The sequence below is a fragment of the Trichosurus vulpecula genome, chromosome 2 (assembly GCF_011100635.1).
Source record: "Trichosurus vulpecula isolate mTriVul1 chromosome 2, mTriVul1.pri, whole genome shotgun sequence".
Classification (NCBI taxonomy): domain Eukaryota; kingdom Metazoa; phylum Chordata; class Mammalia; order Diprotodontia; family Phalangeridae; genus Trichosurus; species Trichosurus vulpecula.
Window position 1 is genome coordinate 217575341 of NC_050574.1, and position 27741 is coordinate 217603081.

The 27741-nt window shown below is 37.9% G+C and overlaps 1 protein-coding gene across 4 annotated transcripts in view; it reads right to left on the reverse strand.

The window, feature by feature from the left end:
• SLC38A11 (solute carrier family 38 member 11) overlaps positions 1 to 27741 on the reverse strand; it is a 73734-nt gene that overhangs the window by 21013 nt on the left and 24980 nt on the right. For all 4 annotated transcript variants that reach the window (XM_036745470.1, XM_036745472.1, XM_036745468.1 and 1 more), the window contains 3 exons: positions 27158 to 27237; positions 2366 to 2436; positions 1598 to 1759 (listed from right to left, as the gene is read on the reverse strand). In XM_036745470.1, the coding sequence (XP_036601365.1) occupies positions 1598 to 1759; positions 2366 to 2436; positions 27158 to 27237 (313 nt within the window). The remainder of the gene's footprint in view (positions 1 to 1597; positions 1760 to 2365; positions 2437 to 27157; positions 27238 to 27741) is intronic.

The window sequence follows — 27741 nt, forward strand, 5'->3', positions numbered from 1 at the left end:
TATTCTATTCAGTTATTCCAAAAAGAAAAGAAGGGAAAACAACCTCTGAATTTTTTTTTCAAATGCCAAACCTACTTATGAATATAATGTATGATTCCTTTAACTCCTGTCAGGATAGCTTCCTTCAGATATTGAAAAGCTTTCATGGGGCAGAGGGATTAGATTTGTTCCATTTGGCCCTGGAGGACAGAACCATGACCCATGGATACAAGTTGCAAAGAGGCACATTGAGATTCCAGGCCAGGTCTTAACAATTAGAGGGGAATTGCAAACAGTGGAACAGGCTTCCTCTCAAGGTAGTGAGTTACTCCTCCCTGGATGCCTTCAAACAAAGGCTGGCTATTCTTTGGTTGGGAGCATGAGAGAGGGGATTCTTTTCTCAGGTATGGATGGGACTATTCTGAAATTTAGTGATTGTGGGATCTTAAAACATACTTTTAGCAGCATTCTTAGTGGATGCCAGGGGAACTGCAGTTTAAGAGTGGTGATGATGCTTCTGATTCCAGATGACATAATCATGGTTGAATTACAAATTAAACTAGTTTGTGGTTGTTTTTTTTTTTTTGATGTGCTGTACATTTATTCTTCTATTTAACTTTCATTCTTATGAAGCTAGTATGGTATAGTGGATAGAGAACTGGCCTCAAAGTCAGGAGGACCTGAGTATAAATTCCACCTCTGACACATGTTGGCTGTGTGGATGGGCAAGTTACTTAATCCTTTAGTTCTCTAGGAAACTCTCTAAGATTTTAAGTTGCAGCAAAAATGCTGACTTGCACTGAAAGAGGGAGTTTTCTCATCTGGGAGTTCCCTACTATCAATGAAATCACAGGTCCAGTCCAGTTCCCATCATTTTTATTGTTAGTGAAAAGGTGAAAGTTAATTCTACAGGTGATTGGCATGAGTAATGGTCCAGGGGTAAGATTGAGTATGGTGTGTTTGGTGAACAGTAAATAGGCCTATCTGGCTCTACTGGGTGGTTCATGATGGAGAATAATGCGGCATAAGTTTAGAAGGGTAGTTTGGGAATTGCACACAAAGCTGAAGAGCTGATTTTTATCCAGTAGGCAATGTGAGCCATCTAAGGTTTCTGATCAGGGAACTGACATGAAGATCACTGGGTTTTAGAAAGATTAATCCTGCAGTGCATACAATGAATTGGAGGTAAGGTCGCACCAGGGACAGAGAAACCAGCTAAGAGGCTAGCCATGAAGTAAGTGTGGTCTTAACTGGGGTGATGGCAAAGAGTAAACAGAGATGCTGGGGAAGGAACAAGAAACAGGCCTTGGTGACTAAAGGGGTTATGTGGGAGGTTTCAAAGAGTAATTCATTATTGGAGAATAGTGAAACCACTGAGAAAAATGTGCAAAGCAGAAAGGAGAGGCAGATTTGTGAAGGAATAGTATGAGTTTAGTGTTAGGTTGAGTTTTAGACAGCATGGTACAGGCAACCAGCATGGAGGAGTTAACACTTCTTTCTCTGAGACAAGAGGGAAGCAAAGGATGGACACAGACATATGTGAGAGGAGGAGTTAGATGAAAAATGTTAAATACTGCCAGGCAAACAATGAAATATAAACTTGAATCTCTCATTATACCTTGTGTGTGGCCAGTAAATGTCAGGTAACCAGAGGTAGCAAACAGCACGCTGATAAATACAGAAATCACAACTGATACATGAATGACCCGAGACCACTTAGCCACTGTGGGTTCCTCCAGGGAACCATAAACTAAGAAGCTGTTATGGTGGCAGATGAATGCTGTAATAGAAATAATGAGAACATTATTAAAACACACTCCATATTTGACCCAGGTTCTCTTCTTTATTCCAGAAAAGGTTGAGAGATATTTGTCTTTGGGGAAGCCTAAATAGTTACAGTCTAGATCAACTAATTATAAGTAGCCCAATGAAACTCTTATACACTCCTAGGAACAAAGACCCCCCTATTCACACCAGGTCTGTGTGGTAGTCTCATGCCATCTCTAACAAAAACCATCCTCTTTGATGGAAAGTTGGAAATTCATACCTTTTCCTATCAGTCTCCCTGGATAATCTTGGGCCCAAATAATAGAGCAGTTTTAGAATACCAGGCAACTAATAACAAGTATCACCCAAAGCTTTGAAAGAATGACACCTGTTAAATTTCCAAGCTAAGCAATACATAATAGAATTATTAGGCTTGGAAGGGATTTATCTATGCATAAACAGAGACTTTGGTGATGAATGGGAAAGGTTTACAGATAATTTTACTATGGCTCACATGCTGCTAATAGGAAAAATAAAGTACTAGACATCTAAAAATGAACCAAAGTACTTTTACACTGTATAGATGCCAATGGGCCAAACAAAGACCTGAGGTACTTACCAAATGACATGATGCCAACAGCTTGAATTGCATTGGGTTTTGCAAAAACCCAGACATCTTCTGTTCTTGATCTAAAGGAAAAGAGTTTTTAGTATTACAACTTTTATACAATGTTGCATAATTAAAAATGATAAAAGAATAAGATTATCAGAGATTTCTTGAAATGCCTCATAAGTTTAAATTCTGTACTGCGAAGCCAATATGTTAGAAATGAGTGCCTTATTCCTAATAGGCTGCAAGAGTAAACAAAATGCAAAGGTGAGATAATAGGAAATTCTGATTATTTTCTCCTCTCTACTCTCCATCTTTTGCTGCAGGGCAATAGTACCTTAGCAGGCTTTACACTTCTACGAGAAAAGACTATTCCATATATACTTTTATATTATGGGGGAGGAGGGAAGGAAGAGAATGAGCATTTATCAAGTGCCTGCTGTATGCCGAGTACTGTGCTAAGCACTTTACAGATATTATCACATTTGATATTATTTTCATGGATGGATGATCAATAGAAAACACTGTGCTTTTCCCTCCTCTGAAATTCTTTATGTGTCCCCAGGTCATACTGGCAAGTTGGCCCTGCATGGATTGCAAAAGGCCTTGCCTATCCTTAAACACAAGATTGTAGATTTAGAACTGCAAGGGACCTTGAAAGTTATCTAGATGAGCTCTTTCATTTTATAGATGAAGAAAACAGGGACCAGAAAGGCAAAAGGGATTTTTTTTTTCTTTTTGGAAGGGGGAAGGCAGGGCAATTGGGGTTAAGTGACTTGCCCAAGGTCACACAAGTAGTAAGTATGTCAAGTGTCTGAGGCCGAATTTGAACTCAGGTCCTCTTGACCCCAGGGCTGGTACTCTACTTACTGTGCCACCTAGCTGCCCCTGTGAAAGGGATTTTTTTTTGCCAAGAGTCATATTGATAATAAGTGGGGAAGGGGGTAAAAGGGAAGAGAGGAAAAGGAAAAAGAGAGGGGAGGAGGACAGACAGAGGCAGAAAGAAGATTTGCACCCAGATCCTCTGGCTCCAAGTCCAGGGCTGTTTCAGCCATATCACAAAATGTCTGTGGTCCCTGAAGTCTCTACCCCTAGATTTACCCATTAAGGGAGCTATAGCTTTTAAATGGGTTAAGTTAAGGCATTATGTTTGTCTGGCAGGGCAGAGAGCCAAGGGAGCAAATAGTAATAACTAGTTAATACCTTTGATAGATGACTTTATCTGATTAAGCTATTATTATCCAAACTCTCCTTACTGAGAGAACCAGACTCTCCAGAATGGGTAAGTTTTGCTAGAGGGGAGAAAGCAAAAAGTCTGAATCCTAAATTGAAGTTCTGGGAAGGCAGGTTTGAATGAGGTGTCACAGTAATTAGGGCCTTGGACAGCAAAGAGTTCTAGGAATATTGATTTAGACTGAGGGATTCTTCACTTGGGGTCCACAAACTTGGTTTTGTTGTATATTCCTTTGTAATCCTGTGTATTTTAGTTTATGCATTTAAAAACATTCTGAAAAGAGGTTCATAGGCTTCACCAAGCTTTGTAAGGGATCTATGATATAAAAAAATTAAAACCTCCTGATTAGAGAGATTAGTTTTGAAGACAAAATTTCTCTATGTATAGTCATTCAATTCAAACCATTCATTTATTAAATGCCTCCTGTGTCTCACACACTGTGCCATGAGCTGGCAGACAAAAATGAGATACTTCATGGCCTCAAGTATCTTACATTTTAGTGATTATTTATTTAAACCCAAATGACATGGATTGTAGCCTATCCATGTCTGCCCATCCTGTGCAACAATTCTCCATCTCCTCCCATAATTTCACTATAGAAAGTCAGCCCAAAACAGTGGGTACCTTTCTTAATTTCTATTGGCATCTCCGAGATATCTGTGGAGCACATGGGGTGTCTATGTTATCCCTCCCTCTTTCACCATGTTATCAGCCCATCTTATTTTTTGATGGTACCTCAGAGAGGATTTAATTTAGAGGTTATTAATGTGTGTATGTATGTCTGTCAAGTGAAATCTATGGACTTCACTTGTGTTTAAATGCTTTTAATAATGTTTTAAAATGCATAAAATAAAATATATAGGATTGCAAAGGAAGCTAATTATATTGGTTGGTTATAGATATATCTAATATATATATATATATATATATATATATATATATATATATATATATATATATATATATATATATATATATATATATATATATATATTTAAAAATAGGTTTGTAGGCCTCAGGTTAAAATTCGCTGATCTAGTTCAACCCATTCTCTTCACAGATGAGGAAGTAGGGGCCCAGTTTAATGTTTGGTCTTCATAATGGGGCTGGAGTAGAGCCAGAAAGCACTTTCTGAATTGGTAGGAACTATGCTTCCCTCTGCCTTAATGGGCCACTATTCTGGAAAGGTGAGATGGTCAGCACAGACACAGAAGAGCTTTAAAGAGAAGGAAGCCTGCATGTCAGCCTGCTGCCTGCTACCAATTAGCTTTCTTCAATTCCCATAGTTTTTTGAGTGGGAGATGCTGCCACCTGCTGCCTCCATCGCTGCACTAAGAATGAACAAACAGCCATACCTGTTAACTTTCCCTATTAATGGGACAGCGTGCACACACACACACACACACACACACACACACACACACACACACACACACACACTTTAATTTGTTTCCATTCCTAATCATGACTCAGCTCTGCCAGAACCAACTGACAACTGTCGAAACCCAAAGACTGCCAGGCTTTCCAATGCCTTTGAAATGAGTTTTCTCTCCCTATTAGCTGCCTGCACTTGAAATCTCTGCTTTTCCAAGGGAAATTCTGACAATAAGCCCCTTTTCAAAGCTTTGGACTTAAAAGTTGGGAGGAAGTTTTCTGTTCTCCTCCTCCCTTTGACTTTTATGTCATCCAAAAATAATGAAGCCTTCCTTTCTATTTCCACCCAATTTGGGCAAAAGCAGGGAAGAGGAAGGAGGGAGGCACAGGCAAAGGTAGGTAAAGTCCATGTGGCCAACCTCAGAGAAGGAGAAAGTGTTGGGTGCAACAAACTCAAAGACAATTTTTAAGACCTTATCTATTATACTTTGGATAACTATCAGCTGTAAGTTGTTCATGTAGTAGTTGCTCCGTGTTTTAATACTGTGCACTGGAAAGCGGGGCTTGGGGAGGAAGGTATTGGCAAATCATTAAAATTCTTCTAGATAGGTTTCATCGCCTGGGGCTTAGACTAGTTGGATTTCGAGATCCCTTCTAAGTTACAAATATTATGAACCTTCTTTTTACTCGCTATTCTTTTATAAAAGCGAGGCAGCATGGTAAAGTGGATAGAGAGCAATCCTTGAAGCAAGGAAAATCTGAGTTCAAGTTCCAATCCTGACATGTACAGGCCATATGACCACGAAAAAGTCATTTATTTAATATCTTGGAGGCAGCTAATATTATGTGTGATAGAGAATTCATTGACCCATATTGGAATAGGGAGTTTCTTCACTCAGTAACTGATGGATAGTTCCCATCCCTAGCTTCTTCTCTTTTACAATACAGGTGTGGATAGCTGAGGATGTGCAGGTAGCATCAGATAATAATAATAATAATAACAATAACAAAAGCTAGGGGCAGCTAGGTGGTGCAGTGAGTAGAGCACCGGCCCTGGAGTTGGGAGGACCTGAGTTCAAATGTGACCTCGGACACTTGATACATGTACTAGCTGTGTGACCTTGGGTAAGTCACTTAAACCCAATTGCCCTGCCCCCCCCCAAAACCCAATAACAAAAGCTAGCATCTGTGGAGTATTTTAAGGTTTTCAAAGTGTTTTATAAATATTATCTTATTTGATACTCACAATCACCCTGGGAAGGAGAGCTGATACTCCCATTTTTATAAATTAGGAAACTGAGGCAAACAGTTTAAGTTCTCAGGATCATACAACTAGTTAAGTATCTGAGGCTGGACTTGATCTCAGGTCTTCCTGATGCCAGGTCCAGAGCTCTCTCCACTGTGTCACCTAGCTGGCTGGCTGGTAGAAGTTGTTGCCTTTGAAGAAGAGATGAGAACGTCCTCAACAATAGAACAGATGACATTTTCTTTGGATGCTGCTTCTGTTGGATGACTTTTATCCATTTTTGCTTACATAGTGCTTTGTTCCTGTAATGAGGATCACTTTGGAGTCTTCCCAGGAAATATTTAGCAAAGGTTCCTTTTGCACCTCAGTATCCACCATGACTTTCTCAGTTCCTTTTGACTTTATCATTTGGCTTTATGTGAGTCATTTAAAGTGGGTAGTGGCTATGAAGCTTGCCAAGTCATAGGAGATTTTCCTTAGTATCTCAGACACATGTCCCAGGAAGGCAGCCAGCCTCTCTGTTAATATCAGCTTGACAAATAGATGCCTTGGTAGTACCCAGCAGGAGGTGTCCCTTACCGGATGATCACTCTTCTGTAAACACCTGTGCATCCACAGCATTATTCCTTTATGCAAAACAGGTGCTTCCTCTTCAGAAAATCCAATTACCTTTCCTCTTACTAGAAGAAGAGCCTGCAAGTTATTCTTTAGCTCTAAGTGTTTTTTTTTAGTGGTCACTCTCTTCTTCTGTGTCACACTATTCCACCTTCCTTCTCTATTACAAACAACTCAAAATATCATTATGCCCAAAATATCAAAATATCGTTTTTTCTTATTTTTTTTTTACCTGGAATCTCTTCTTCAAATTTTTTTTTAAAAAGATTTCTTCATTGTTCCTGATAGTCTGGGGATTAGAGACATGATTCTCTAAACCTTTTATTTTCCGTATGAGAAAGGAGACCAGCCTGCATTTTTAGATGTTAAACATAGATATCAATTAACTGGAAATAGCAGAAGGACAGACATCACTTACTAGAAATGTAATTCCTAGTCCTCTGTCGTTAGTATCTCTTGTGCTGAATTGTGAGCGCAAACTGCCTGTTGACCACATCCATTTATCTTTTGGGGCTTCTGAGCATGCATTATCATAGCAGTCTCTCTTCTTTTCTACTTAAGATTAGTCTAGCTTGCCCAACTATCTTTGAATCACAGTTATCAGTTTTCCAAATGTTGATGGCAGAAATTTGGGAGGGCAGCAGACATGGGTTTTCATTAGATATGGAACTCTCATCAAGGAAACTTCATTTAACCATTCAGATTGGCACCTTCTTTGCAATGTGTAATCTTAAAGAATTTCCTGGGACACTGAAAGGTTAAGTGACTTGTCTAGGTTCACATAACCAGTATGTGTCAGAGAGGGGACTTGAATCCAGGTCTTCCCAACTTCCAGGCCAGTTCTCTATCTACCATGCCATGCTGCCTCTCATGTATATTCATAATAAAATTAAAAAGCACACTAAGGATTTTCATATAGTATTATGATTTGTGATGTCTATTGTGTCACTTCTTTTTTTAAGATGGAGTGGAAACAGAGTTAGAAAGTGGGACCTGGAGCCAAGATACCTATATTAAAATCCTCTCACAGATACAGCCTGGCTTTGTAGTTATGAAAAAGCACTTAATTTCTCAGAGCCTCAGTTTCCAATTTTTCCAAATTGGAGGCATGAATACTTTTATATCCTCCCTCCCATGGCTATAGTGAGAAAAACACCGTGCAAACCTGAAAGTGCTACAGAAATATATCTGTTGTTATTTTACACCACTTCTTATGTGGAAGTCTTTTTAACATTATGGCCTTTTTATGCATGTAGCAAAAAGCACTGAGGACATGCATGACAGGAAGAAGATAATCCAATGATGAAGAGGCACAGATAGACAACCTGAGTTATACACTGGTGTCCTAAAAAAAGTTTGTTTTTTTAAAGCAGAGGATAGTTTCCATCATGTGTGGAGGACTAATGAAAAGTAATGGGCAAGCACTGCATAGGATGAGACAATATGGAGGATGCTCTGTGTCACAGAAGGGAGTATTTGTTGTTCAATCACTCAGTTGCGTCTGACTCTTCATAACCCTGTTTGAGGTTTTCTTGGCAAAGATACTGGATTGGTTTGTCGTTTCCTTCTCCACCTCATTTTACAAATGAGGAAACTGAGGCAACAGGGTTAAGTGACTTGCCCAGGGTCACACAGCTGATATGTGTTTGAGGCCAGATTTGAACTCAGGAAGATGAGTCTTGTTGACTTTAGGTCCAGTGCTCTATCCACTGTGCCACCAACACCAATAAAAACACCAATTCAGTAGGGCAAGATTTATATGGTTACTAACTACTAGAACTATTAGATCTGTCAACTTGGTTTTATATAGCAATCTCTACTAGCACAAAGCTGCCTGGTTCTTCTTTGAAAGTCTGAAGCTAAAATATCCCACACCTTGGAATCTCCCCCATGTCTATCTACTAGTCAATTGCTTATATCCCCACCTTCTGGTAATCGTGCTTTGTTGTAAGACTCAACTCAAGTGGACCTGTTAGTTAGTTAGTTAGGCCAAATGATGGTCCCTCCAATATCACAGATCACAACCCTTTCATACCTGCTCATCAAGCGTTTCTTGCCCATGTCTTCCCATGAGTTCATTATAGGAGGTTAACCTACCCTCTTGGAGGACTGCTTTTTTTTTTTTAGATTTTATTAGGATACTAATTGGGTATGGGGCTGTCCAACTGTTATCTCTCATTCTCACCATGTTTTTTTTTCAAGTATACATCTCCCTAATAATATCCATTACTCTAGTTCTTCAAAATTCTCTCTTCATTATGCGTTATAGGTTGCTCAGACCTATCATCCTTCTACATTTTGCTCTGTGTGGTTTTTAATTCTTTAGAGGCTATAGTATTCTATGACTTGCAGCCATACAGCAATATTATCAGTAGGCTGCTATTAAAAGGATGAATCTTTGTTTCTTGGAGAAGCTGGGGACATTAAAGGAGCTTTACAATTTCCCAAGGGGAATCTACCCTGTGTTCCTCCTGTTTCATTCTGGGTCCACTTCATTTACAGTACTTGTAATTCATCCACACATGTGTGTGTTCATACATACCCTCACACACATGGGCAAGCTCAATACTGGCATGTTATAATTTGAGCAACAGGAATTCTTCATCCATTTGATTTTTACTATGTGGATAGTTAGGCCAAATTCTTCCTATTTCTTTACTTATATCTCCCAGGAGAACCTGTAAGATATTCTTTCATTTAGATACAATTTCCTTCTTGTCAAAAATGTCAAGATTGATATGATTCAGTTCCTTTTATAATATGTTCACTCATTGGTTGTGGGACAAGGACTACACAGTTAGCATCCCAAGATGTTCTAAAAACTGAGATTCTTAGCTCCCATTACATCATATGCCACTCTGCCACTGTCACTACTGTACAGGTTTGAGGCCCATTTAAAATGTATTTTTTGCTTCAGGAGCTGCCATGGACTAAGAATTCATCACTGGGTAGCCTACTGATGATGATCCTCTCTATACTTAGTCTTGGAAAGCAGATTCTTTCTTTTTGTTTGTGGCTAGGTCAACACTCAAAGTCTTTTCAGAATGATAGAACCTACAAGAACTTGGGCTTTCCTTGCATAGTCTTAGACAACTGAGGGTCACTATCACACCACAATATAGCTTTGTAGTAAGCACATGTGGAATGATAAGTTTGGTCTGATAAATGCAGGATGTTGCTGTAAAAAGTTTATCCAAATAGCTCTCTGAATGTATGAACAAGGGAGACAGCTGAGTCCTAGGAAATCCTACAAATGAAACTGACAAAGGAAAAGTTGTTCAACTAGCTAGATTCCATTTTAGCCCAATAATTCAAATGATTAAACTATGAAAAAATCATCTTTAATGTATGGTCACCCTGCTATCCTTTAGACCAAAAAAGAAAGTCTAATTTAAGTGTTATTTAGTCATGTTAGTTATTGATGTTTTGCCTTTTCACCCTTTTAGCATGAATCAAAGATGATGCTACTACGAGAGCAATAGTAGAGTTCACTTTGCTACCTTTAAATTTCCCCCAGGGCATAGAAATGAAAGACAATCCTCACACTTTATCACTGATCAAATTGTTAACAATAGTTTTCTTTTAACATTCATTTCTTGAACACTTAATGTTCCTTTCCTGAGAAAAGTCATAGGCTACCCAGTTTTCTTGGTTTCTTTTATGTGGGGCTCTTAAAATATTTATTTGACATATGTTTGGCAATCCCAGTGGATATCCATGCCCTGCTCTTACGCTCCAAGCTCCTTTATGCCTGAATATTGCTAACTGTTGAATCAGTTTCCTATTTAATGTTGCCATTGATGACATGGTCAAAGAATGTTTGGGGAAATTATAGATAACATCCATTTATTATCTTAGAAAATTACAGATTTTAGACAAATACTTTATATATCAGCAATCTAGTTAAGAGATGGCAGCATTTCTAAATGCAATTTAACAGACTGACCTTAAAAAGTAAAGATCTAAGTAGCTTGAACTCTGAACTTGGAGGTCTCTGCTCTGTCTTTATACATCAGGAATATTTACAAAAGTTAGTCTTATTTTCCTGAAGGTTTCTAAGTCCTAGCTACAAAGAACTAGATGTATTAGTTTGTGCTCTTCTGAAGGATTCCAGCCTAGAGAATGTTGCCCAGCTTCCCTTCTCCTTTTGGGGCATGAGGCAATACTCACTTAAAACATGAAGTTGATTTCCCTGAAGAAATCTAAGGTTTACAATTTTGTATTAAAGTTCTGCTGCTTTAAAAGTCTTATACCAGTTCTTTAGCCATGAAGTAAATATATTATCAGGAGATGAAATTTTGTAAATGTAAATAAATAAAAGCAATATAGGAGAGGGGCTAGACGATGCTAGGAGGCTTTTAGGATTTAGCACAGAGGCCAAACAGACCTGTATTTATATTCAGGGAGCTCCAATTGCTTCAGAGTCTATGCAGTTCTTAATTTATTATCAAAAGGTGAAATTTCGTAAATATAAAGTAATATGAGAGGGAATAGGAAGTTTTGGGGATTTGGCACAGAGATCAAACGGTCTGGGTTTACATTCAGAGTACTTCACTTGCTTCAGAGTCTATTCAGTTAAAGGCATAGAGGCTGTCCTTAAATGGGATGGAGAGAAAAGACAGAAATAACATCTCAACCCCTAAGACCAACACAAACAGAAACACACACACACACAGAGCAACACCTTTTCCCCTAAAACCAAGACAAACAGCTAGCTAGCCAGATAGACAGAAGCATATACATGCAACACCAATAACATCATCTCCAAAAACCAAGGGAGATAGATGGACAGACAGACAGACAGACAGACAGACAGACACACACACACACACACACACACAGATTTTCAGTTACAAATTTAAAAGGAATGTTTTAGGGTCAAGGAGAAAGTTCTTGGACTAAATTCATGACAATTTTAACTAAAATTACCCACTTTGCACATGATGCATCCAGTTCTGAAAGAGAACCTTCTTATTTTTGAACAGCTGAGCTGATAAGATAAAATGATAGGAAACAGAGGAGAGAGGGCTGGACTACGTGGCCTCTGAGGTTTCTTCCAGCTCTAGATCTAGTATCCTAAGATAGCTACAGTGATCACAAGCCTATGAAAACATGCTGCAGGGCCGTTTCTTATCATCAGAACATTTTGCCTCCACGTCAGGAGATCAAACATTACATCTCTCCATGGCATTGTTCCAAACGTTTTCTGCTAAACACAGACACCTTCCAAAGCACACAATCTCTACAGGGACCCTGTTATTGGCAAGAGGACATCATGCATTAACCTCTTTAACCAGACACATCCCTGGAGTTAAGTGCTTTGCCTGGTGTGTAAACAGAGCTCTCCATTTCCTGTCACATTACAAGCCATTAATGATACAGCCAGACCTCTCCCCACTTTCTGAACCCCTTCTCTTATCTGGCTTTCCAATCACCATTTGCATCAATTGACTACGTCCCACTTCCCCCATATTTCTTGCTCAAGCTGTCCTGGGCAATCAGTGTTTAGAGCATATACAATTGTTCAGAAAGGAATTCTATAAAATTTACTTATACTATCACCCCTACACCTAACTCACTGTTTCTGTGCTTCATCCTCTCCATCTCAACTTTACTCAGTTGTTTTCTTTTTTTAAACTCAAGAATTAAAGGGGAAAATGACCTTAAAATTTACAGGAAAACAGAGCAAGGCTTACCCTGTTTTATCCTGATATTTTATTGACACATCATTTTTATTTTCCTTTAAATCATATAAAAAGCAAAGTCATCAGATAGCAACAATATGCAAGTGCTCTTTTAAAGAAAAGGAAGGAATTTAATATTGAGACTTTTACCACTACTAATGTCCAGACTTCTCCTTTGGATGAGACATTTTCTTCACTTTATGTTTAAAATTAAGCATTTCTCATGACTCTTGATAAACCTAGACCACTTATATTCCTTGATAATTAACTATTATAAAAACATACTTGAATAATGATTTCATTTAAATGAATATTCAAATAATATATATATCATTTCATAAGCGAGGGGCCAAGCAAAGTAGAGATATCATTTGGTAGGACAATCCACCCAAAGGGCACTGGAGAAACACATTGGTGGGAATGAATAGGGTGCAACATGCCCAACTGTCTACCAGACAGCTCCAACTCAATTCTGTCAAAAACAGAATTCATCATCCCTCCCCCAAATCCACTCTTCCTCCTAACTTCACTGCTTTAACTGGGGGCACCACTGTTTTTCCAATCACCCAGGTTTCAACTGAGGAATCATCCTCAATTCTTCACTTTTATCCATCCTTCTCTATCCAATAAATTGTCAGATCTTATTTATTCTACCTCCATGGCATCTCTCATATCTATCCTCTAAGGGTGGGGGGTGGAGCCAAGATGGTGGAGAAGAGGTAGCAACTCACCTGAGCTCTCCCAAAACCCCTCCAAAACCTTTAAATAATGCCACAAAGCAATTCCTGGAACACCAGAATCCACAAAAGGAAGGGGTGAAATAATTTTCTAGCCAAAGACAACTTAGAAGGTCAGCAGCACAGTCCAGTGCAGGCCACACCAGAACACACCCAGCCCCAGCAAACCAGGAGCAGGCCTTGGGAGCCACTGAATCAGCAGCACATTTTATCCCACATAAAAGAGGCAAAAAAACCCTTTTACAGTAGAGGGGAAGAGGGGGCAGGTGAGGGGGAGTGAGTGAACTTTCATCAGAATTGGCTCAAAGAGGGAATAACATGCACACTCAATTGGATATAGAAATCTATCTTATCCTATAGGATATGGTATCTGAATACAGATTGAAAAATACTTTTTTATTTTTCTTGAGGGCTTTTTTGTCTATTTTTTTCACATGACAAATATAGAAATATTTTGCATGACTATACATGTATAACCTATATCAAATTGCTTGCCTTCTCAATGAGGGTGGGGAGGAGGGAGGAAGGGAGAGAATTTGGAACTCAAAGTTTTAAAAATGAATGTTTGCTTTTACATGTAACTGGAGAAAAATAAAATACTAGATACATTCAAAAAAATAAAGGCATTGAAAGGCAAAAAAAAAAAGTGCTGAGGGCACTGCCCCAAGCTGGAGTTCTTCTACTGGTAATAGAGGTAATAATAATTGGCAGTCTAAGTTGATTTGAATAATTCAGAAAGGTAATGATTGGAGTGCTTTGTTAGCTCCTGAATAGGTTATAAAATCATGGGATTGAGAGCTAATAGTTTTGTTGCCTGAAATGAAAATAATTTTTTTGAAAAGAGCTAACAGTGAATTTAGAAATTATCTCATCCAATTCCCTCATTTTACACAAGAGGAAACTGATACCCAGAGATACCAACATCACACAGATAATAGCAGCAGAACTTGGATTTGAATTTAGATCTTCTTCCAATATTCTTTCTACAATATTCCTCTCAATTCCTTTGGCTGAAGGACAAAAGAGTTGACAAAAGAGGAAAAGACATTAGAATTGTTGATCACTGAACATGAACATGGTGGTTTGTGATGGAGACTATGTTATAATCATGTCTCGTTCTAGCCCCACTGACCGCCCACCCCTTCTAGTGAGTATAGTAAGTAAGTTTATGAGTAGCCAGTATAAAGTAATGATAGCAGGAAGTAAGACTGCAAAACATGAAGTAAGATAGGGCAGATAGGTGGCACAGTGGATAGAGTGCCGGGAGTAGAGTCAGAAAGACTCCTCTTCCTGTGCTCAAATTTGGCCCTCAGATGTTTACTAGCAGTGAGAACTCAGGCAAGACACTTAATCCTGTTTGCCTCAGTTTTCTTATCTATAAAATAATGAAGAAGGAAATGACAAACCACTCCAGTATTTTTGCCAGGAAAACCTCAAATGGAGTCAGGAGGAATCAGACATGACTGAAACAACTGAACGACGGCAACAATATTGCAAAGGTGAACCTAGAAGTCCCAGAATGTCCCAAATATCAAAGAGGCATAATTTGCAAACTGTATTATCCCATATTGATTAAAAATTACATCCTGAGACTATATATGTGCTAAATCAGGCCTTTTTAGTCCTATAAGTTCCAGACATCCTCAGTAAGACCAGCAGAACACCAAATGTTCCTGACAACTTCGAGATAATGTGAATATGTTAATGAACTAACCCCAAGGTAGCATGGTTAGTTTATAAAAATGAGACCCCAAACTCCTGCCTTCCCCTCATTCCAAGCACTCTTTCAACTCCAACTGGGTCCATATTGTCAAATGCTTCCACCTCTAGTCCAAGGTTATGCGAGTGACTCTCTGTGCCTCTTCTCCTCCCCACTCTCTTTCCCAGAGCCATCTGTCTTCCTCCACCACCCCACCCCAGTCCCCACACTATCTGCCTCTATACCCTCTTTTCACACCATTTTTCTCTATTTTCTGTGCTGTTTGTCCCTCTACCATCTTTACTTTATTAAAGTGTGATTGAAGATCACACTCCCTACTGGCCATCATGGTCTTTCCTAAAGAATATCCAAAGAACTGAGAGTACCTGCCCCCATTTCATAATTCCTTAAATTAATTAGGAATTCAGAGACTTTCAAGAAACAGAAATTCAACAGCAGACCCTGTTCTGGGATCAATTTCTATGTGAACAGAATCTTACAGAAACCATGACTAAGGGAATAGCCTCAATAAGAGGATGTTCCAGGTCTAGTCAAGCCTCACTAGAGTGACTGATAAACTAGAGGGAGAGCTAGAGAGTGGATAATAAGAACTCTTGAAGATCCTTCCCCACCTCCACCCCTTCACTGCCCTCCACACACAGCCTTGTCAAAGGAAATTGCACAAAATGACCGAGAATTAATCCATTTTTCACTGTCTTGCTGGGAGACAGCTGTGCTCCCTTTGGAGTGAGAAAATAATACTCAAGGATCGCCCTATGGAAGCAATGAAGAACAATACCTTGAGCTGCCTGCTAAGAGCAATGAGAGTTGTAGAGGGAACCCCACCACAGAGCTAAGAGCTACCCGCAGAGAGGAACACATGGCAGTGAAGAAGACTCATGGAGGTTTGAAGGAATCTTTGTATTAGAGACTAAAAGTGATTCTGAAGGATTTATATTGAGGTTCATTCAGGAGCTTCTATTTTGGGTTCCTTTTAAATAAAACTTTCTTCTGTAATATGTAATTATACATATATATGTGCATATACATATGGACACATATAATAAGCATACTGTTTCCATGAGGAGTTAGTCTCAGTCTCCTGGGGAGATAGCATGTGAAGATTTTCTTGAGTTTTTTTGAAGATGGGTATATAAGTCAAGAAAGGTGAGAAAAACCACTCAAAGCCATCACCATCATGTCACTGGAATCTCTGAAATAGGGGAACCAGTAGCATCTAGGTCACTGATGATCAGCAATGGAGCCAGTCTACTACGACACAAGTCAAAACTCTACCCAGTAGAGAATACAATTGAAACATGGATGGAAGTTCAACACATGATAGTTTCACAGTAAAAAATGGATAGAACCCATTTTTTAATACTGTGTTTACTTCTGGGCTCCATATTCTAGGAAGGATATTGAAAAGCTGAAGTGTCTAGGAGAGGATGACCAAGAACATGGGAAAGAGCCTCAGCATTATGCTATATGAAGCTCCATTAAGGAATTGGGATATTTGGCTCTGAGAAAAAAGGACACATGATAAGTGACTTATAGAAGGGCTGTCATGTGGACAAGATATTTGACTTGTGCTTAGACCCAAAGAACAAAACTGGCAGACTGCATGGAAGCTGCAGAGGCAAATTTAAACTTGATATCAAGGATGATCTTTTGTAAAGTGAAAGCTATTCAAAAGTAGAAAAGGCCACCTCAAGTGACTACAGGCTCCTCTTTGATGGAGATCCCTCAGCAAAACATGCAAGACCACTTGGTAGTAAAGCTGATTTTTAATGAGACATGGAAGGTACTTCAGACTCTGAGATTGTGATTTTGTGATATAAGGGGATTTGAGGCTCTACATATGCAATATACTGCCTAAGTGTAAGAAGTGGGGGGACAGGACATTTTAAAAGTAATTTGGTGATTGTTAAGGTGACAAACATATTCAAGGTCAGCCTTGAAAAAACCCATTGAGTTCTTTTTGAAATCACGCTTTCAGCCAAATTAGCTGATATAAAAACAGAAAAACAAAAATATTTCCTTCTTTCCACATGCTTTGATAGAAGATCCTGTACTAGCAACACAATTAGCTAATATCTACATGTAATTCACAGATTTGGCAAACTAAAAGAAATATGATTTCTTTGTAAATAGAAGTTATGACTTTGTAGAGAGTACTTAATTTTTATGCCTTCGCTATTCCACAACTTCCCCTTGAACCCAAAGGGATGGACCACTAATACTATTTTCAATGTGAAAATTGGTTTTCTGTTTATACTTCCATTGAAAAAACTGAATTGTTTCTCTACTTCAATTCATATATATATATATATATCTCCTTCATTTTCTAAACTACGGACCTTTCCAGAAAAGCAACAACAACAGATGACTATAGTCAACTGAAGTACTCCCAGAATGAGTCACACTCACTCATTCATATATAAAGTTGAATAAAAAGCCTTCTTAAGTGGACACATTGAAAAACATTATTTCCTGTATGGTCCTTGCAAGTATGATCTTTAGCCCACCTAAAGTACTTAAAATTTTTCACATTCTCTAAATAGAATTTCTTTAAAGTTTTTTTAAGCTTGAGGTAGTGGTCATCTTGTCCATATTTTGATTGCCATCATGTGAATGATGAAAAAATTATTTTATTTGATGGCTCCATTTTAGGCATAGTCTGTGCTGTGAAATCTCTGGCTAGACTTACTGCAATTTTGCATAAAAAAGCCTTTCACAATTACAGAAATTTGATCAATTTTTTTCAAAGAATTGTTACTCCTCTTATGATGGTTCCATGTTGTCTACCAAATAAAGTTCAAATTAATGGTATGGAAATCTAAACCCACATACACATTTGAGGAAGTGGGGTGTAAGCACCAAAAGTCATGCTTAGAAATTTAATGTGATTATAGTATTGTAATAAAGGAGACATGCAAAGGGTATACAACTGAGTGTTTTGGCTGTGACATAATTTCTAGTCTGGGTGAAAATTATACATAGTACCTCAATTGATCTTCATTTGTAAAAATGAATGAATAAACAAAAGAAAGGATTTTGCTAAGAGGTAAAATGAAGATTTTTATGGTAAAAGTACCTTTGGTTGAAGATGCCGTTGATTCTTGCAAGCAAAACATCAGAAAAAAAGGATTTCTTTGCTACTGCTTTGGTATGCTAGCTGAGTTTCTGGAAAACAATTAAACTGTCCTACCACTTAAAATTTTTAGAACATAAATGGTTAAAAGTATAAAACAAAGCTAACGTTATGTCTCAGAGAGCTCCAAAACCCCTGGGCTGTAAATATTTGAAATTGTGTCAAAAAGTAGAATTTATGGCACTATGGAAAAGGAACTTGAATTGTGTGCTTTATTTTTAAAACACTGCTGCTAAAAACGTGTTTCCATAGTAACAAGGTCAACATCAGCAGCTACTTTAGACTTCCCCCCACCTTTTTTTGATAGTGGGTTTCAAGATCTGTTTCAAATACCCATTTTAGAAACTCAATGAGAGAGCAGTTTTCCTGATCATCCATCTGAAGCAAAATGAAGCAAAACACACACACACAGAGCACTGAAGGGCTCATGTTTTATGGATTATGAGCAGTCATAGTTGTCACATTTTCAGCAAGAAGTCAGCCCCAATAGCTAATATGCCAAGCCCCAAACATGTTCTGCTTTAAGCCTGATCATCTATCAAGATAAACAGAAGGTTATTTACAATCTTATTCAAAAAGAAATAAGAAGCTTCGTGGCATCTAAAAACACCCTTCTTTTAACACCTAAATACTGAAAATACTAAATGCATAATTCCAATTATTAGAAAAGTTTCATATACTCAGGTGAACCTTGCCATTCATTAGAGGAAGATCAATCATAAAGTTGCCAAATTTCATTGCCATGTGAACTAAGCAGCTATTTGGCCACAAAATAAAATCATTTAACTTAGGACCTGCCTCAATCATATGACAATTTCATGAAGCAATACCTGATCACCCTAATTGGAAACAATTCCCCACATCTCTGAATTCCTGTAACTCCCCTTTCCTACAGTAGGTATCATATGCTAGCTTGTTTATCTGTCATAGTTATTTGTACATACAGTTGCTCTACTGAGATACAAGTGGAAAAGTTTTTGGATTTGCATTCCCATTCATTTACCAGCTGAGAAGTGTTAAGTTATTTAACCACAATTACTCATCTCTAATAGGAAAATAGTAATGCTTTCACTAATTACATTACAGCCTTATTGTGAAGAACCAAGGAGATAATATATATGAAGTATTTTGTGTACTGTATATTGTTAAATAAGTTATTAGCTTGTGAGTTCCTTGAAAGTAGGAACTTTGTAGGATTCATCTTTAAATACCCCACAGGAACTGGCAGATTGTCTTGCACATAGTAGGTACTCTGTAAATATTTATTATTGAGTGAAATCCTCTAGATATTCCTAGTGGTAGGTAATATTGTGCTAATTGCATGAGGCCCTGAAATGTTGGATAGCCTCCTAAGTGAGATTAATTTTACTAAAAAAAAATTTAGGCCTAATTATCAACCCAGAAAAATCCAAATGGAAGAAGAATGCTCATTCTTCAGAACAAGATATACAGGTGGATGGACAACCTGTCCATTAGTACATATATTTTTGGTCGACATTGAATATGAATGATGAATTAGGCCCAGAACTAAAAAGGAGTAGGAGAGCAAGTTGGACTGCCTTTGGGAAACTGCAATCACATTTAATAAGCCAAGTTTCTCCCTAAAATAAAGGTCTATCTTTTTAACACTGAATTTTTGTTGTTGTTGCTGATATACGGATGTAAGTGAAGGAATGCTACGGTTGCCAAAGAATTAAAGTTGAAGCACATAGTGACCATGAATAGGCTATGACACTTTACCGGCCAAGAACTGCCCAAGTGAATTGGCATAAGGGATGCAATCAGTGAGATGTATGACTGGAAAAGAATTCAGTATAGTCATGTGGTAAGAGCAAATGGAAGCCTAGGTGCTCATTGATAGTCGTACAATGGTAAGGGATCTAGAGAAAGATTTCCCAGCATGTTACATGAACCTCCTGAGGAGAACTTATGCGAGGACATGGAACAAGAAAGGATAGGATGAGAAGGTATGGAAAAAGTTACAATTTATACTGTAGGTACATTGGTGTCTAAGAAGGATGGTAGTTGTTGAATAATTACTCAATACTTGATCTAAATTTAAATGAGTGGAAGCACACACATCTTGTCTAATTGAGGCAGCATATTAAGATGGAAAAACATTGGATTTGGAGTCAGAAGACTTGGATTAAAATTCAAGGTCTGCCACTTACTACCTGTGTGACCTTGGGCCAGTCATTTAACCTTTCTAGGCCTGAATTCCTTATTAGCAAAATAAAAGGATTGGATGAAATGACCCCCCTAAGGTTTCTTTCAGCTCTAAATCTACAAGGTTATCTCGGATAAGAAGTGACAGTTAAAAGTTTATAGCCATCATTTTAATCTCTTCTAAAAGACTGTTCACTTGAATGCCATTCATTTCAGGCTGCATTTGTTTACTGCATATTCTAACAATGTCAGCCTCTCTTTGGTTGTCTACCAAAGTCCAAATTAATAGTATCAGAGATCCTCTATAGGGGCAGCTAGGTGGCTCAGTGAATAGAGCACTGGCCCTGGAGTCAGGAGGACCTGAGTTCAAATCTGGCCTCAAACACTTGATACAATTACTAGCTGTGTGACCTTGGGTAAGTCACTTTTCCCCAATTGCCCTGCCTTCCCCTCTCCAAAAAAATTTTTTTTTTAAAAAAGATCCTCCATAACCTGTCCCCAATTTACTTTTTTCTCTCAATACCTCACTGTCAACACATACCTAGTACTCCACCTAAACTATTATTGACTGTTCCTCAAAAGTGTTCCATATGTTCTTGCCTGATTGGAATAATCTCTACTATAACTATCATATTCACTCACCAAAATCCTACTCACTCCTGTGGATTCACTTCAAATGCTATATCTTTCCTTTAATTTCCTTTTTAAAAAGTGATAGGAACACTAATTGGAGACTTATAGTTGATTTATTGACTCCACTCCTTTGTGAGTCTCTTTATCTTTCGGTCTCTCCTGCCTGCCTTCAATCCTTCCTTCTCCTTTTTTTCTCCCTTGCTCTCTAATTTGGCATCATCATATTAAAAAAAAATCAACTTTTAAAAAAGTGTAATAGGCATTTGAAAAATGACTGGAACTCTAGGATTTATAATTCAAAAGGATTAGCATTCACTTACAATCCTGATTGATTTAGACATTAAAATTTTTGAACTAGAAGACAAACTTGAGCCACACCCTGGAGTTTTAAAAGAGACATCCACAATCTGTGGGAGAACAGCCTGAGAGAAATTAATAGGGGCTATAAGAGCAAATTAGTGGCACCAATAGGGAGAGTGGGTCCCTAAGTCCACCTCGGACTTAAACTGAGCTAGAAAGAATTGCAACGGCAGGGCGAGCAACCAAAAGGAAAAAATAAAGGACGGCTGAGGTGAGCCATCGGAGAAAGGCCATCAGGCTCTGCAATTCTCTCAGAACAGAAGATTCAGACTGAAGGTTTCAGTTGCGCTCATCTTTTTGAGGACTGTGGGGAGTTACTTCCAAAGGTTTGTTTTTTCTCGATATTTCCCACCCCATGTTTGTCCAATAACAGACACTGTAATATGTTCTGGTCACTTCTTTTACCTAAATGTTTCCTGTATCCTGATTTTGCTTCATTAAACTTAAATAGGTAAGGGTTTAGCTAGCTACACAGAAGACTCTCAATTAGGATAGAGAGTCCTAATGAGTTTTTTCTCTGCTCCAACAAAGTCCATAAAAGAGGGGCCATGTGGACATAAGGGACATTTTATTGCCCCATGGCCAAAAGTAAGATAGCTGTTTCAACACAGTGTGGCTAATTAAATCTCTGGCCTCTAATATGAGAAGAGGGCAAGGTGGAAAGAGATGAAGCCTAGGTGAGAGATTCAGTTTCATCTCCTCTAGAGGAGAAGAAGGAATTGACAGGAGTAAGAACCAGTTACTAGTGTTACAAATGTATTTGTAAACTTAAGAACAGCCAGAGATCATGTCTTATTTATCTTTGTATCTCCCATAATGTCCTACACTTGGGAGGTACTCAACATATGTTAATCGAATGAATAATAAATTATTTTTATTTTTTCCTTCATGTCAGCCTGTTCTGCTATACTTGCCAAATAAACAAAAACTTTCATGGCACCTTATTATTATTGTTTTCTGTTGTTGTGAGGCAATTGGGGTTAAGTGACTTGCCAAGGGTCACACAGCTAGTAAGTGCCAAGTGTTTGAAGTCATATTTGAATTGAGGTCCTTCTGATTCCAGGGCCAGTGCTCTATTCACTGCACCATCTAGCTGCCCCTTATGGCAGTTTAAAGACTCAGTTACCAGAACAAATCTTCATGAGGCAATATTTCAGAATGAAATAATTTAATCTTTTTAATGAAAGATTATAAGAAACCATAATTTGTAGGAGTGAGGCATAATAGGACAGTCCTGGACTTGGAATTGGGAAAGGTGACTTTGAATCCCGGCTCCCATTTTTACTGGTTATGTGACTATTGACAAGTCATATAAGCTCTCACCATTTTATGGTGCAGGTAATGATCACACTATTTGCCTCACAGGATTCTTGTGAGCAAATAATTTGGGGCCGCAAAGTGCCATACTGTTATCATCATTATTATTGTTTATTCTGCCTTGGTATGTCTAAGTATGTAGATACAAAAGTAGAAATTGTTTTGAATATATATGGAAAATAAAAACATTGCATTGAACAGTATGGGCTAACATTATTGAAACAAAATATTAATGGCTATAAATACACATATCTTTTCTCAGCTAGAGTCTTTTTAAAAGTAGCCTTAAAAAATAAAAGTCTTTTATTTATCTAATGAAAGGCTGAATAGCTCATACTTCTCTCCAAATGAACTTGAGGTATTTTTGAGATTTTTGTGTTACACAGAGATTGGTACTGAAACTAAGGAGAAGCCTGCTGTAAACATAGTTACAAAATTAAGTGATTTTACAGAAGAAAAATCCAATGAGTCAATATAAAAATAAAATTTTGGGGGCAGAGGGAGGGATTTGAAGGACTGGCTGCTATTCAACAGATAATAGCCTAATCCATTTCACGTGGTTTCCTTTAGAATAAATAAAGTCAAAATGGGTTCATGATTTAGGAGTAAAGGCCGATACGATAAGTAATTTGGGAGAGCAAGGAATAGTCTACTTATCAGATTTATGGAAAAGAATTCATGACCCAACAAGAGATAGAAAGCATTACAAAATGCAAAATGGATAATTTTGATTATGTTAAATTGAAATGTTTTTACACAAAAAAAGCCAATGCAACAAAAATTAGGAGGGAAGCAGAAAATTGGAAGAAAATCTTTACAACTAGTATGTCTGATAAAGGCCTCATTTCTAAAATATACAGGGAACTGAGCCAAATATATAGGAATACAAGCCATTCCCAATTGAGAAATGGTCAAAGGATATGAACAGGCAGTTTTCAGGGGAAGAAATTAAAGCTATCTATAGGCATATGAAAAAATGCTCTAAATCACTACTGATTAGAATAGAGAAAAATCTTAAAAGAAAGTTTCTCTGAAATTTGAAAATGTGCCAATTATTGGGGGTATCCTAAAAAAATATGAGAGGAGACTAGGCAGGCTTTTGAAATGATTGTCTATACCATATTTATTTTTATAGCCACACTATTGACTATTGATACATTGAATACAAGATTTTATTGTGCTTTTCAATTGGTGATTACTAGAAAGCATTTGACTCTGTATAACAAAACAAAGCATTAAATGCCCTCTTCCAATAAGGAGTCTCTTGTGTATGTTAAGATATATTCTTTGACATACGCAACCACAGAGATAACTTTGAACCACTGATTATAATTAATATTAATGAGCAAGAAATAAAACAGGGGAAAATGTTCTTGCCCAGAATTTTTACACTGTTATGGAGGATGTATTGCATAGGGTCCAAAAGGGAGTGGGATTCCCAATAGATGATAATGTCTTCCGGTTTTTTTAGTTTGTGTGACATTGTGTTAATTGATTCAAACTCCAGACTATTATACGGTTTCCGATAATTGGAAGCATCTAGGGGGCTCAGTGGGCAACTAGATGGCTCAGTGGATAGAGTGTTGGGCTGGGAGTGAGGAAGGCCTGAGTTCAAGTCTAGCCTCATACACTTATTAGCAATATGACTCTGGGCAAGTCACTTAACTTCTGTTTGCTTTTATCCACTGGAGAAGGAAATGGCAAACCACTCCAGCGTCTTGGCCAAGAAAACCCCATAAACGGTATGGTCCATGAGGTCACAAAGGTCTAGCAGTGGATAGACCACAGGGCCTGGAGTCAGGAAGATTTGAGTTCAAATGTGACCTCAAACACTTTCTAGCTGGATGACCCTTGACAAGTCATTTAACCTCTATCTGCTTCAATTTCTTCACCTATAAAATGGGGATAATAATATCATGTATCTTTCAGAGTTATGAAGATCAAATGAGATATTTGTAAAGTACTTCGGATAGTGCCCAGCATATATTCCCTTCCTCCTTTCCTCTCGTTAAGTGAGACCTGTGATTATTCAAAAGACTTATAGAAGAAGACTAAAATATATATGGTCAGTCCAGGGCAGTTAACGCATCACTAGCTATGTTTGGGATTGACATCGTGGATGGATAAGTTGGACACAGATTTGTAAAGGAGTAAGGGCCACAATGTTTTTTAGTGATCCTAAGTCACTCCTTAGAGTAAAGATGCATATTTTCACCAGAAATTTTCCTCAATCATGGCTATCTATAGTTTAGAATCTTATAATATCACAATTTTTGAGAAATCAAAGTTAAGAGTGTCTTAAAGGGAAAATGAGAGACTCGTGGTCAGTGAAAATAATCTGCTGGACATTTGCAGTAATGACTTATGTTCAAGGAGTGGCAAAAGGCAGAAGTTGGCCAACAATGGACTATTTTTGTATGGCCCAAAAACTAAGAATGTTTTTTGACATTTTTAAATACATTAAAATTTTATTTAAAAATGCAAAAACCACTCAGCTCACAAACCATACCAAGATAGGCTACAGACCACATGTGGTCCACAGTCTAGTTTGCCGACCCCTGGAAGGGATGTCTGAATGGAAATGAAAGTGGGTCAGTCATGTGACATAAGTAAGGAATAGCAGATGGACAGGCAAATGCTCCACTAGTACCCCCAAATGTAAAAAGCCCTGTAGGCACATTGGGTGAATTCACTGGGGGGGACGTTCTATGGAAGAACATAGATAAGAATCACGCAATGCAAGAAGGCCAAGCTAGGCTGCAATCTTCACTGATGGAGGGAATATCTGCTTTGATGAGAACAATGAACCATCAATACTGAAGACTGGACAAGCACACCCATAAACTACAGATGTGTTGGCCTGATGATGTACAAATCCTTGAACTAAGTTTTATTCAACTATACCCTTGAACTAATGTTATCTGGTTCTTTTTTTTTTTGGAGGGGGGAAGGCAGGGCAGTTGGGGTTAAGTGACTTGCCCAAGGTCACACAGCTAGTAAGCGTGTCAAGTGTCTGAGGTCATATTTGAACTCAGGTCCTTCTGACTCCAGGGCCGGTGCTCTACTCACTGCGCCACCTAGCTGCCCCATGTTATCTGGTTCTTCAACACACCTTAATAGAATTTTGTGAGTTGTCTAATCATAGCAGATTAAGATAAAATGATATTTGTTAATTACAGTTTGGGATGCATTTTCACTAAATGTGTGGTGTCACCAAGGACAAAATAAACATGGGACTGTTTGGTTGAAGTTCCCCAGTGTCTTTATCTTCTTTTATTGCTTTCCTTAGGATGTTGAAATTTAAATTTAGTAACCGAAATGAAGCTGGTAAAAGGGCTTGAGTTTTTTGGAAGGAGATACTCTAGAAAAAATAAATTAAGTATATTTATGACTTTTGCTATCTTAAATGAAGACTTTTACAGAGGAGAAATAGCAGTTCCCTCCATCTCTTGCTACTTATTTCTGTTTTCTTTGCTCCCCACCATTCAAAATTCTCATTCCAAGAGACTGAAGTCATTGCTCACGGTCTTCTCTTAAAATTACAAGTGACCCATAATTTTAATCCTGCCAGCAATGCAAATTTCCACAGAAAAGATTATTTGTGAATTTCCTCCCATTCTGGTAAACAATGAAGATGATGATGAAGAAGAAAAATAACTCAATCTACATTGTGCTTTAGAGTTTACGAAGTGTTTTCTAGAATTATGTCAGCAATGTGGCTCTAAGTGCCTTCTGTTCACAAAGCATTGTTCTCTCTCTAAGATACCTATGCAGTCAACAGAGTGCTGGGCTTCAATTTAGGAAGACCTGAGTTCAAATTTGGCCTCAGACACTTATTAGTTACATGATACTGGGTAAGTCATTTAACATTGTCTGCCTCAGTTTCCTCAAATATATAATAATAACAGCACTTTTCTCCCAGGGTTGTTGGGAAAATCAAATGAGATATTTATAAAGTGCTTAGTACAGTGCCTGGCACATAGTAAGCACTTAAATTCTTGTTTCCTTCCCTCCTTCCATCCTTCCCTCCTTCTCTCCCTCCTTCCTTCCCTCCTTCCTTCCTTCCTTCCTTCCCTCCTTCCTTCCTTCCTTCCTTCCTTCATTCCTTCTCCCAGGTCAGAACAATTTTGTGAGATAGGTAGTGTAAGTATTATTACCTCTATTTTACAGGTGAGGCAAATAATAATAGCTAGCAATTAGACAGCACTTTAACTTTGCAAAGCTCTTTACATGTGCTATCTCATTTAATCCTTGGGAGGTAGGTGTGTATAGGTGTGTGGGGTAGATATGTAGGTGAGGTAGGTATTATCTCCATTTTACAGATGGAGAAAATGAGGCACAGAGAGGTTAAATGACTTGCCCAAGGTCACACAGCTAGTAAGAGTCTGAGGCCAGATTTCAACTCAGGTCTCCTTGATTCCAAGACCAGCACTCTATCCCCATTCCACCAAGCATAAAATATCTTGGTCACATTCACACAGCTATCATGCAACCTTTCTTTTTAATATATATGATATCTCATTATTTAACACATATACAATGACTGTAAGTTCAAGATCAAATTAATAACAAAAAAACTTACATGTATGGACCTAGGGTGAATACCCTAATAATTACAAATGTCAGGATCACTGCAGTTAAAACTGCAGAAATAAGGGATGCCTGCAAGAGAAAATACAAAAGTGTCATCAGTTTATTGAAACAGATATTTTAATTTTAATGTTATTTTATTCCTTTAATAAAATTTGGCTTTTCTGATTACTTAATACACTAAGAATTACTTGTTAATTCCATTTATTGCTACAGATAAGGGTAGGGAAACTCCAGCCTACAGGTCAGATTTGAGCTTTGACTTAATGCTTGTGCCTTCTCTCTAAAATTTATCTCTAATTTATCTTGTAGATATCTTCTCTCTCAGTCATTTTTGCATGTTACCTCCCCATTAGACTGTGAACTCCTTAAGAGCAGGAATTGGGGTTTTATTTATTCCTTTATTTATCTATATATACATTTATTTGTTTATTTTTCTTTCTTTGTATCCCCAACACTCAGCTCAATGCCTCACAGATATTAGAAAATAAATGATTGTTGACTCTACTTATTTTTATCCAGTCTACCGGCTAGGTACTGAGTAGTGATATCATCATATACAGCTACTTCTGCAAA